This window comes from Phalacrocorax aristotelis, chromosome 2 (genome assembly GCF_949628215.1).
Source record: "Phalacrocorax aristotelis chromosome 2, bGulAri2.1, whole genome shotgun sequence".
Lineage (NCBI taxonomy): Eukaryota > Metazoa > Chordata > Aves > Suliformes > Phalacrocoracidae > Phalacrocorax > Phalacrocorax aristotelis.
The window spans coordinates 72,352,792-72,365,991 of NC_134277.1; the positions used below are offsets into that span (position 1 = coordinate 72,352,792).

At 39.0% G+C, this 13,200-nt stretch overlaps 1 protein-coding gene across 1 annotated transcript in view; it reads left to right on the forward strand.

The window, feature by feature from the left end:
• Positions 1-12,970, forward strand: part of LOC142053695 (uncharacterized) — a 119,808-nt gene extending 106,838 nt beyond the window's left edge. The window contains exons 13-15 of the mRNA XM_075085711.1: positions 1,783-1,992; positions 10,377-10,521; positions 11,484-12,970. Of these exons, the coding sequence (XP_074941812.1) occupies positions 1,783-1,992; positions 10,377-10,521; positions 11,484-11,512 (384 nt within the window). The 3' untranslated portion in view covers positions 11,513-12,970. The remainder of the gene's footprint in view (positions 1-1,782; positions 1,993-10,376; positions 10,522-11,483) is intronic.
• Positions 12,971-13,200: the final 230 nt, after the last annotated feature.

The window sequence follows — 13,200 nt, forward strand, 5'->3', positions numbered from 1 at the left end:
TATGGCAGCTCTTGCAGCTGTTTGTCTCTGCTCTGGCCAACACTGTCCCAACAGAAGCTGCCTTTCTGCTTTCATGAGAGCATTGGCCACCTTAATTCTTAAGGAGCAACTGTGTATGGCAGGTGTATAAAACACATTTGTGTTGCAGGGAGAAGAAAATTAGGCTTGTAGGCTTGTCCTGTCCGTGCAGCTGCTGTGTGTTCCTAACAAGTCGTCCTGAATGAAAGCCTTTTAACCCCAGAGACTTTTATGTGGGAAATTCAGACCGTGCATATTTTACCTTAAATTTCAGATGACCTTTTCATGTTTTAAAATGTATAAAATCATTTAGGACTGAGGCAAATCAAAGCTGGCACTAAAATGAAGTTTCCTATTGTTCTGTCGTTCCTGGAGAAGAGTTGGAGATAATTTCCAGTGTGTGTACTTGCTTTCTTAACTCACCTAAAACCAATCCTCTCCTAAGGCAGTTGCTCAGAATAGCAGCGTGCATGTCAGGATTGTGGAGCTGGCACACTGTGCTAGTTATGGGATTCCTTGTAATGCGTAAGAACAGTTGAAGAAATGTGAACTGGAACACAAGCAAACTGAGCTAAATCTAACTTTTCCCAAGTGGGGAGGAAAATTTGGTGATTTTGGAATCTCTTGTAAGAATCTGAGCTCTTTATTTCAGCAAACAGAAAAAGCAAAACTATGCAAAAGAAGGTTTTGATGCACGTATCTTAAATTAGAGGTTTTCTATGGCTAGCTTCATGAGTGAGTTCCAATCATTTCAACCAGTGTAATATATTTTCTTGAAAGAAAAGGCTTGTGCTAGACCAGCAAAAGAGTTATTTCCTCTGCATTAAGTAGAAGTGTTTGTGAAGAGCATGCTGGTGTATTGTAAGGATATAGCAATATCACCAATCCCTTCCTACTGTAAAAAGGAGTAGAAGCTCATGGGAGAAAATGAGTGACGCAAAGGTCTTGCAAAAGTGAAGGGTTAAAAAGCTTGCACTTCAGTGGGAGTATAAAAATAATGGTTCTTATCATCAGTTCTTGTTAAGAATAAGAGGTGTTTAAACTGCGTGCCACAATCCATCTGAAGTCTTGAATTCTGCTCAGCCTGTGTAAAGAATTAACACGAAGAAGGTTAAATGTAAATTCTGCCTGACACAGGGAGGCACAAAACCTACTCAAGCAAATGTGTTTAGAGCAAACCAGGAAACTAGGTAACCGTGTCAATAAACTAGCTTTGTACAAGGAACTAAAATACATCTTATTTACTTTGCCTCATCTACAATTCAGTTAGCAGCACAAGGTTACTTTAATACTACACAGAGATCAGAGACTAAAAAGTGCTTGTGGGTACAGGCGCAAAGGCGTCTCAGAGAGAAAGAAATACAAATACTCGTTCACGAAATTCTCGGGAAGCTTTCTTTTTTTAATCAGCATTGCCATTTTATTGTTTAACCTACGCTGCTTGATCTCCCTACTTTTGGTTAATACGGGAGTCAATTACAGCTTCATCTGTGCAGAATTAACTTTATAGAATATACACTAGGGATTTGTCTATCTCCTCTATTTAGATCTATGTCATAAAAAAATATGTAGCAGAGAACTGTGTGCAAGCACTGCATATGGTACAGGCTTTGCAGATTTATTGTAAAATCATTTTAAATCGGTTAAGTTCTTGCCAGAAGTTAATTAAATATGTTCCTTTGGCGGGGGGCGGGGGGACTCCGTGTGTGTGCGTGTGTGCGTATGTGTGTGCGTGTGTATGGGGGGGGCCTTGTGTCTCACTAGGTGGCAGTGTCTGATTACATCTGGAAGGACCACGCCAGCAAGCCTGGTGTCTCCAGCTGTGACCTCGAGGACCAGGATGAAATCCCTGATTCTGCAGCTAGCTCGAGAGGTAGCACCACTGTTCACGTCTCTGTCTACACTGTTCACCTCAGCGGCTTCCAGGAGCTCTATAGGCACTTCCTCAGGCTGCCCGATGGGGCTATCATTGAGGTAGGTCCAAGCAGGTTCCTCACCTGCAAATTCTGAAGGCAAAGGGGTGCACTTCAGAAGTAGGTCAGCATCAAAACAGGAAAATAGACCTGCCTGACCCTGCACAAAATATACACCAAAATCTTCTATAGGAAGACCTCGCTCCTAAACAGTAGTGTAAAATCAGCGAGTTAATGCATTGGCAGTGCAAAGTAGCAATTTAGTATTGTTTATAGAGCTGTTTAAAGGCAATTCTGTAAGATATACACTGAAACTACACACATAGAGTTTCTTTATAAATATATATTCCTTAGAACAACATAAGGTCATTCTGTACAGGAATTATTACATATATAAATATACAGTTTAAGCATTGTGCACATTTATTATACAGCTAGTACTACAGGTATGGTCATTCACTTCGTTTTTCCTCGGATACACAGAGCTAAGGCATGGCTAGATTATTTACTGGCATCTTGCAAGTTTTAGATTGAATCCTGGATGTTGTCAGATTTAAATACAATACAGGGTGGTATTAAAAAGAAGTATCACCTGTTACTTTCTTTGTAGGCTGCATTTTGTTCATTGCATTGTCATTTTTGTTCTAAGTGCTTAGAAGTGCATTTCCTTGTTGTCTTTGGTCTTGTGCTGAGAGATTTTTTAAAAAAAATTTGGCATCTTTTAGAAAACAGAGTGAAAGAATATTACTTTACCTACCCAGATAAGAAGTGGGAGCATCATCATGGAGGTCTGTTTACCATAGAAAACTGGCACAAATGAAGCTGAAGTATGAAGTTTTCAGCTGCTCACTTCTAAGGTGAAGGTTCAAGTACATCTTTCCAGCATGGGGCAAACATTGCTTCTGCTCCTTTGGTTAATGTTTCAAGGCTGTTTTATTCATTAAAAGATTTTATTCTTAATGTCTTTGCCCTACTTGGCTTTTTAAAGAAAATTTAATTTAAAGGAAACTGTCCTCAAGGAATCTAAACATAATTTTTTGCCCCGGGAACTTCTGATTCACCAGAGTGAAGACACCAGAGTCTTAAAGCTGGCCAAATAAAACAAGCAAAGGCATGTGGCCTACATGAAGTAGAACTTAATTATTGAAACTAAAACTGGCAAATCCAGGTCCATGCCTAAGTCTGTTAAAGATCATTGGCTAGGTTTTTGCTAGAACACCTTTTCTCTGTTTGAGGTCAACGATACAGGCCCATTCCTACTTTCCACCTGTTACAAATGGTAGCTTTTTGCAGAATGGTTTTTCCCAGTTAAGTTCTCAGCTTTTCGGTCATGAGGTTTTGTTCAGCTTCCACAAAACTTTGGAAGGAGAGGCTTTGAACACTTGAGGCAATCGTAACCCAGTGCACTGCTTCAGTTCATTAATCCCTTCTGTATTTCCGAGAGAGGAGAAATGCGATCCCATACAATGTAATTTTGTCTTCCCAGAAGCTTCCAGCTTCTGAACTGATGCTGATCAGCATCCACAAAGTGAGCACTGCACAATGTGGATGGTTCAAGCCACTTCTGTATAGTTTTCCACACCAGGTCACAACATAGTCTGTCCCTAAAATCTACATGGCTGAGTCTTATGTCATCGTCTTGAAAGATGCACATCTAATTTAGGAGATCAGTGCATGCTTTACAGCATTTTTACTTGTAGATCTAAATACAATTACGTATAAGAAATGTGCTTAACTAATAATTGCAGTAAAACTTACATACGGATCTTACATTTGGTTGATAATGGATGTAATGACACATTTGTGCATTTTATAGGTCAGGACTTTCCACTTCTGTTCCAAATATGGAATATTCTATAAGTTAATGATTTTTAAAAGTAAACACTGACTACTGAGAAGTTTGCTGCCATGGGGCAAATACACCTGAGCTTCACCACTTGCTGCTGTTGGCCCTCGGGAACAGGTTTTTTGTTTCTGCTGCAGCTAGACAAGCTGATGTGAGAAGAGTATTTAAATCACTGGGCCAAATTCTTCCTCAAATTCATGTGTTCAACTTCTAGTGACTTCAACATCAGATATGTTTCTGTATCTGCAAATGTTCTTTGACAGGCATAAGAGGAATTTTGCATGATCCTGCTTTAAAGTCCTTGGATGTTCATAAGGAATTTACGTTATATTCACAACCTCATCCTACTTTGTTTTACTTCAGTGAAAGCAAGGTTTTCTTGTAGCCCTAATTCAGTAAAGCACTTAAGTGTGAACTTCATTTAAGCCAAGGAGCCAAAGCACTTACTTTACTAATACTTTACTTCGTAAGTGCTGTGTGCAGGAGTACACTAGCCAGGAATAAATGTCTCTCAATGCAATAATTTATTTAAAATACTTATTTCTTTAAGTATGTTGTTTCCATTAAAGGTCCAACTTTGCTGGTATAACTAGAAATTTCATGGCTGGTATGAAAAGTAGTTTTATAGGTTTCATAAGCATGAGGCAAAAATAACTGTTTAAAAAGGAACGTTAAGTACAAGGTGACATATATAAATTGCCCTAGAAATGTTAAATAAAAAGATTCTTTTTTTTAATGTGCAGCATAAAAATTATAGAGGTTAAACTTGTAAGTGCAGTCCTTTTATCATAAACATCATAAAACTCAAAGAATTCACATGCAGTAAAACCCATTTTCCTTTTTACCTATAATATATTTCTCCTTTATAGTATTCAATTTAAGTGTTGGCTAACCAAGGAATGACCTTCCCAAAATAAATCACTTTTCATGCTTTCCCTTATTCATTAATCTAATGTTATTGTAATATACAGGAAACTATTGAGTTTTAGCATTTTAAATGTATTTGAAATCCATGCACAGAAAAGTTAATGATAGTGGTACATGTTTGCTGTCTACATGGTGATAACACCAACTTAGTGATTTTTATCTTGACTTTTGCTGACTGGAGTTGATTTCTTATTAGAAGGGCAAAGATAAGTTACTTTAACTCAGCAGAAAATCAGTTTCTTATTATAGGCCTAGTAAACCTCAGCATTGTAGAGAAACTTTTTGTATAGTATGATTTTATCTATCAAATAAACCTACACAAATGTCAAGGATTCATCCAATTTAAACTTACTGGATAAGAGAGATCTGTTTTCCCTAATTACTTGAAAAGTACCCGGTAGTAATAGGATAAGACAGAATAGGTGACTAGCCAATTGCTTAGTTTAAGGTATTTACATCAATCCATATGCTATAAATTATGTCTAAACTCTCTTGCACTTCTGGAAAAGTGAATAAAATCATATAAGTTTATTTTGAATACAAGATCAGATATGGTATGCTGAGTGACACTTAAAAAGAACGAAACAGTAACTGTAGCTTATTTTCTGAAGCAATCTTGACACTAATGCTAAATTACAGCTTGGAAACATCTAGCATTTTTACCTTTATGAGAAAAGGCTTTTTACATATTTAACATAATTCTAGGGAAAATATACTGGAATTATGTATAAAGATATGTACACTATAACCAAAGGGCATTTATATTCCCCAGTAGAATACTTACAACAATTTTATTGCCATTTGGTGTCATTTTTAACAGATATAAAATACAGCCAGTAAACAAACTAGACTTTAGATTTAAGCTGACAGCTGTTCCTTCAGAAGCAATATTCAGATATTTAATCTTAAGAATACTGAATATTTTACAATTCTTTGAGCAAACTATACTTTTAGCATGTGAAGGACTGCATGCTTTTATATACAGTTCTTGGATCTGATAATGACACTAAAAAACAACCTTAGAATAATCCACACATTTGTCACTCCCATATGTTCCCTGGGCAAATCAACAAATTGACTCATGTTTTATTCTTAATTCCACAAATTCTTTTTATAAAAGCAATGTTACTATGAATATTAGGCCCTATTTTTCTCCCGTATGTGCATAAGCCATACAGTTGACTCCAGTGCAGTTTATGCATGTATCTGAGTGCAGCTTTTTCTGACTCTGACCTCAGTAAAGGAATAAATTGGCCAAGTTTACTGCAAAAAGCCCTACATGCTGTTTTCATAAAGTGTGTCACTGCAGTGGTCACTAAAGATTTATGGAGAAGAGAAAGATTGCTCCAGCTCAGTAACTGAGGTTGATACGCTACCTAATGTCTTCATCATTATATGGCTTCATCATCTCACCAGACCCTGCAGAGGGAGCAGGAAAACTCTGGCCTTTCCAAACCATAAGCTGGATCAGCCGAGGTGAGTGGGTGAGAACTTCGCTAGGGAGAGGCTGGGCAAAAGTAATTATTTGGTCTAAATTGACCCACATTTGCTGGCTTCAGCAGCATTGTGCCAGGTCATCCACAAACACGGCCAGTTTATGACAAGTCAGTTTCCTGGAGATCCCTGTAGAAGTAGGGATTAACAGCAAAGGTTTGTCCCCAGCAAGAGTAATTCCACCCACATTAATGAATGCATGTGTGTACATACTCCCAGGCTGAATAGGCTTTGCAACATGCTGCCTGCCTAATCCTGAGATCTAATCTTGTCCCATCGAAGACAAGTAATATTTTGCAATGGCATTCAGTGGAAGGATGATCCCTCTCAACATGCATTGAGATTCAGCTGGGAATCATACATGATAAAAGTCAGCTAAGGGATACTGCCATGGACAGAGACAATTAAATCTGTACAGCCTGCAGACTTACAGCCCTTTTGTTAAGGGTCATGGCCGTATTGCTAGTTCTCTGCAAATAAGAAATAAACCAGACTGTTTTAAGTTATCTTTACCAGTATATATTTCTCTTTTAATTCAATTAAAGATAAGCAGTTTAAGAAATAAAATAGTTGTCCAGGCAACTCTTTCCACCCCACTGAAGAGGTGAGAACAAGAAAGAGTTTTCCTGGAGAAATCTTGCATTTGTATGCTTTTCACTTAAATTGATCCAGCTTATCTCACATGTGACTTTTGAATCCTGTCCTGAAATGGACCCAGTCTGTTGCCTCTTGTCCTTATGATGGCTAAGACAACCCATTTGCTGAAGCGGATGAGCACGCTGTGTCTCAGCCAAGGAGAATTATGTCTCCAAACCTTCTGTTTTGGATTGTTTACCCTTTCAAGTATGAGATCAAGTCCTGACTTTTTTTTCAGTAAATTGAGGTACAGTCTTTGTCTATTAATTATTAGTCTATAAGATTATCAACTACAGCCAAGGCTATGCTGCTACATGCAACAGGATGGAGATGAAGGAGGCAGATGTGCAGCATGTGGCCATTTCTCCTCTCTCTAGTTTTCTCCAAATCCCAGGTTAGATATATTTTCTTCTCCAGAAACTCACAGAGCCATGAGGAAAAATATTTATTTTTGCCAGGATGCCATGCCTTGCTTATCTGTGGTGGAGGATGTGGTCCCATAGAAGGGCCAGGAAAGTGACGAGACAGGTCCATCACTGACTCTCAGCAGAATGCACAGGCTTTCAGATAATCAGAAAATTACTGAAATACCTACACTGCAGCATTATATCCTTGTTCTGTATATGAATATGCAATTTTAAATCATGCTGCCTTCTTTATTACTGGCGGAGAACATGGGGTGAAGAGCAAGGGTTATATACCTAGCTGACAGATAAACAAATATTTTATATGCATGGATATTTGCATTTATTTTTTCCACGGGGGCCTGAGGACTTAGACCTATTTCCTTCGGATGTTCATAGAAGGGATGGGAGCAAGTTCAAGCACATCCATTTAGCCTGAGCCAATGCTCATGGGACAAATGTTGTTATATCACTGTAGCTGTGCTGTATAACAAACATCAGTGCTGGTAATTAAGGGGTACTTTAAAAGTGCTGTTTTGCATTGAAGCATTTCCCTTTTGATTCCAACCCACTATAAACACCCAGACTTACTGTATTTTCAGTGATTTTCTGAATGACTTTATGCTGTGAGGGTACAGCCACTGATTGCTGCAGAAGGTATTTTGTACCCTTAATCGCTTGTAATCTTTATTCATCTATCACATAGTTTTACCTGAATCAGCAGTAAAATCTCTGAAGTCAAAAGATAATTGCCAAACCAGCATTAACTTATTTTATCCGAATAAAAAAACCCCCAACCTTTGAAAAAGTACCTTGCAGCTACACAGATTGACAAAATGCATCAATTATATTTTTGCTCACTTTATAATTACACTGCAGTAAGTGCATAGTGAACTTTACTTCACAGTTGATTAACCATAAGGTTACTGCTATTAAGTCACTCTCAGAAACAACAACTTGGATTTTAATTTAAGAGCACCACTCTGCACAACATCTGATCAAGCCTAAAAATCTGACATAGCCATACAAGCTTCAATTTAAAGTACACAGGTAAATGATAGCACCTTAAGTGTAGCAAAGGGTTTCTGTTGCTTCAGTCAGGGATGCTGGGTATGTGAACTATCAGATTTGAAAGAGCTTTTGGTATGTGTTAACCAACACCAATAGAAAGGCTTTTCCAGTGAACTCTAAATATCACCTGTATCCTCTTTTTTGCATAGACACAAGTCTTATAAGAAGTGGCTGAGGGAACTGGGGTTGTTTAGCCTGGAGAAAAGGAGGCTGAGGGGAGACCTTATTGCTCTCTGCAACTATCTGAAAGGAGGCTGTAGCGAGGTGGGTGTTGGTCTCTTCTCCTGAGTAGGACATGATAGAATGAGAGGAAATGGCCTCGAGCTGCATCAGGGGAGGTTTAGATTGGATGTTAGGAAAAATTTTTTCACTGAAAGGGTTGTCAAGCTTTGGAACAGGCTGCCCAGGGAAGCTGCTGAGTCACCATCCCTGGAGGTATTTAAAAGATATGTAGATGTGGGGCTCAGGGACATGGTTTAGTGGTGGACTTGGCTGTGCTAGGACTTGATGCTCTTAAAGGTCTTTTTGAACATAAATGATTCTATGATTCTATGAAATTAGTGTTCTAACTTCTGGGGAATTAGGATTAAATGTCCAGGTGTACCCTGACTATATTTCCACATTTTTTCTCAGCTTATTGCGACAGGAATAATATTGCTGTTTCTGTTAGCTCACTGATGCAATAGGCCCCCTTTTTGTCTTTTGTCTTCTTGACTTTGCCTATTGCAAAATCGTTGCTATGAAGCCCTGCCATGATGATGTATCTCTCTTTGACCTGCCCTGAAGATTTTTTATGCCATGACAGAAGCATCTTAGGACAATCTAAAACCAGGCTAACTCTTAGTGTAAAAGAGTAAAACTAAAAATGAAGTAGTGGGTGTTCTGTGTAAGTGGTATGTACCTAAGAAGAAAGAGTAGCTTGGTATGAAGAAACTTGCCTAGGATGTAGGACGCACAAGACCGCTCCAATGTTCAATCACAGTTTTTTACGTGAGGTGGGGATATCCCCTACGTTGCCTGTATTCCCCTGTTTGAGAGGCAACAGCACTTCCCAGCTTCACAGGGTATCAAACCCAAAAGTACAACAAAGATTTCAAGGTGCTTAATCAGGCAGATTATTAAAGTACACAAAAATACAATAGAAATTAGAGATTATTCCTGTACATAAACCAGTGTTTGTATAATTTATTACAGCTGTGCTAAACCAGCTTGAGAATAGCAAAATTCATTAAAACATTTCGGTATTACTGGAGCAATCTGCTTTTTGCATGCTGGCGTTTGAGTAACAGCAGCTAGACAGAGCTGAGGCTCTGTTACTTCTCAGCGGCTAAAATTTGATTTCTGCTCACATTCATCTACGCAAAATTTCTCTTACATGGGCACTCCAGAAAGTGAAAACAATCAGATCCAGGGCGCTCTTGTGCAAAATGCCACCCACATGACACAAGCTGAGGAATTGACATGTGATGTGGTAACTGCTAATGAACTGAGCTGGATCTGATGCAGTGTCTTGGCTTTATAACCGGTTTCCAGTCCTATAACACATCATCTCCTCCTCATGGCCATGACTTTCTTCTTTGAAGGTCTATTCTTTATTCACTCAAATCTTCTCCATGTGTCAAGAACATCATAAGAAGAAATTATTAAAAGCAACAGGCGTAAAAATCCCCATTCCACTGTTTTACTAAAGTGTTTAGAGTCTGAGAAAAATTAGGCGAATTCACATTTCACATGTGTTTAAATTGCTAATCTCAGTGCTCTATCTGTATTAGTGAATACATTTACAGTAACTTTTACTTTATAATATTTTGGCAGAACTGTTAGAAAAATTGTTATAAGCCTAGGAGTGGAACTGAACCATGAAAGCTAAACTGTAAGCTGCTGTAAAGCTGGGTTATTAGTATGACAGAATAAAATTTCACACACACAAAAAGCTTCTAAGCCGCAATATTTTGAAAGCAAGAAGAGAGGGGTGGGGAAGTGCAATCAAAGTCATCTACGTTCCCTCTGATATTTCACTGAATGCTGCCATAATAATGTGTTGGTTTTGTCCGTTCTGTTTTTCAGGCTTTTGGTGATATTACTGGAGAAAGTCTTTTGTGTAATGAAATGAGCACAGCCCAGGAGCATGTAAGCGAAATGGACGGTGTGTTGCATACATCTTCACGTATCAAGCTGAGGGAGAGGAAAAAGAGTACAACAAGTTGGAAAGGTATTATTTTCTGTTTCTGTACTTAGCTGAAAAACAATGCCGATACCTAAGCGTAAAACCATGGAAGGGATAGAAGACAACAGATAATTTGAAAACACAGTTTCTCTTGGAAAGGCTCGGGTGTGATTTGTTAGGGCTGAAATTTCACAGTTGTGTTTTCCAGTGGGTCTTCATCCCTGGGTGGTTTAATAGTTCTGTTGCAAGAGTCCTGAAGGCTGAAGAGCTGTCATTCACCCAAACGCTGTCACACTTTCCGTTCAGAAACTCAGTACAGTAACGCAATCTATGTGGAGCAAGGGCCAGAGTTTAAAGTATGCTGAGGGCAGGCTTAAATCATCTACTTTATATATAATTAGGTATATGTCCACACATATTGGCCTGAATGTGAAAGTCCCAGTCTCTCAGACATGCATTGTATTTTCCACTATGTACTGAGAGCCACTTGACCCCTTCCAGTGCCTGGAGAAGTACTGCAGAGTGGAGTATGCCCATGTATGTTAAGTTGCTAAGTGAAGTTGCTGCTGATTGAAAGCAGTATCAGGGTGTTTGATGACAGAGAATTACGGAACACACCGGGTGTCCTTAGATGTCACTGTTATTGAAAGATATCAATCTCCTCTTGTTCCTTACCCAGGATCTCAGTGCCAGAGCTGGCTCCACCAGATCCTTGCACTTAGCTGAGTCCTATTGGTGCCAGTTTTCTGATGCCCTCCGAGAAGTAAAGTTCAGTTGAAAGCACCTTGTGTTACTTTTAAATCCACAGTAATCTTGTCTGCTGACAGAGAAACCTTGGAAAGTTTACATGATCACACAAGAGACAGTTCTTTGAAGAAAAGCTGATAAATATAGTGTATGTGCTCTTGCTCCTGTCTCCCTCTCATTGGGGGAGGGAGGTCATTGGTAAACTGTTGCCCATGTATTTACATCATGTCTTTCTCTACATCTTTTTCTCTAATCTTCAGGAAATCATGTTATCTCCAACAAGAGCTAATTCCTGCAGTAACGTGTAGGCCACAGAGCTGTTTACATCCTCATCCATGTTATGGTTACTGTCTGACATGATTTACGGTTCTGACGTCTGCACCTCTGTGTGTACAGTGGTGTCCTGCAAATGCTCCAGTCATAGCTCTTCTGTGGCTTCATTAAACTTTTCGGTGTGGTGAGCTCACTGGACCAGATCACAGATTGGATCGTGCAGATGTAATTATTTTATATGACATTCCTAGATTTCTCAGGTTTGCTTGTTCCTGCTTTTTCAGGTTTGCTTCTACCTGCTAGTGATGGGGGGGGCAAATGTTGCTGATTTGTCTTTCAAGTTTCATGACTAAAATATTGACAGTGTTTTCAGTAATTGTTCAAAGCGCAGCACTATTGTAATTGCAAGGCTGCAAAGATGCCCAGAAGAGGAACAATGATGGCTTCATGCCACCATTTCTGTAGCCAAGCCCCAACAGGCTGCAAAATTTACAAGATCCCAGAGAAGATAATTTTGCTGGGGTCTTAATGTTGGCCAGACCTGCTTCTCTGGGAGTTACAGCAGCTTAAAGCAACCTGGAGGTTATCCTCATGCTTTCTTAGTAGCACTAAAGTATTGCCTATTAGTTTGAACCAGTCAGTGCCTATTTTGTTTGGCTTCATACAAATGCATAAGAAATGAAGACCATGCCCCAAAGGCAAGGCCTAAGAGAGACAACAGAAGGAGAAGGTGGAAAGGTGAACACATGAAGAAAGGTGAAGTCATTTGTCGAAGGTCACCGAAGTCAGAGGCAAATGTAGAAATAAAGGGCGGACTGCCAGCATCCTGACTCTTGGACTTCCCTGTAGTAGCATCCTTTTTGTCCTGAAAATGCAGAGGGAAAAGGGAAGAGCCTTGCTTTCCTGCTATTTTAAATCATTCATGTAGAACACTGTTATCAATTAACATAGTAATCAGTGCCATTTTTCTAACATGTATGCTTTTCTGGTGTCCTTTCTTCACACTGGTACAGTAAAACTTTTTCAGATGCATTTACCTTTGCAAGGTCTTTCCTACTGTCTTGAACATTGTTGATTAATTTTGATACTTAAATCTATGGTTCTCGTCCATCTGGATAATAATTAAATGACATTAGGTGGTAATCTGGATATTTATAGGCCACTCCTGAAAACAGTTTTTCTTTGGGTATGCATGATAGAAATTTGGTTTCACTTTTTTCTTTATTTAATAGATTTGTGTGCATTTGCACGTGTGTGTTTTCATGTGTTACATCCAGACAGAAATGGTGTTAAAAATCTTCTGAATATCTACAAGAAATGATGTGATTTTTGTGGGTTCTATTGCATCAGATATTACTTGGATGACTTTTCTTTGTCATAGCAGGAATAAAAATGCCTTTTTAATGTTTGCTTTGCCTGTTGACACTTTAAAATCTTTGAAAAAGAAACTAGCTGAAGAGAAACCGTCCAGTCCAAGAATTTTTCTGTGTGTTTTTTCTACCAGAGTTGTGCTTTTCACCAGTTACCCCAGGTGACGCCACTTATGCCACAATGAGGGAATGACACAAACAATGCAGAGGAGGCCACTAGGATTGCTTGTGTACATGACTGTCCTCTGCTATGAGTTAAGGAGGTGCTCTGTAACCTACTGCACTTTCTGGGCAACAGTACCAAGACGACAGCATGCTGTGGGCAGCATCATAC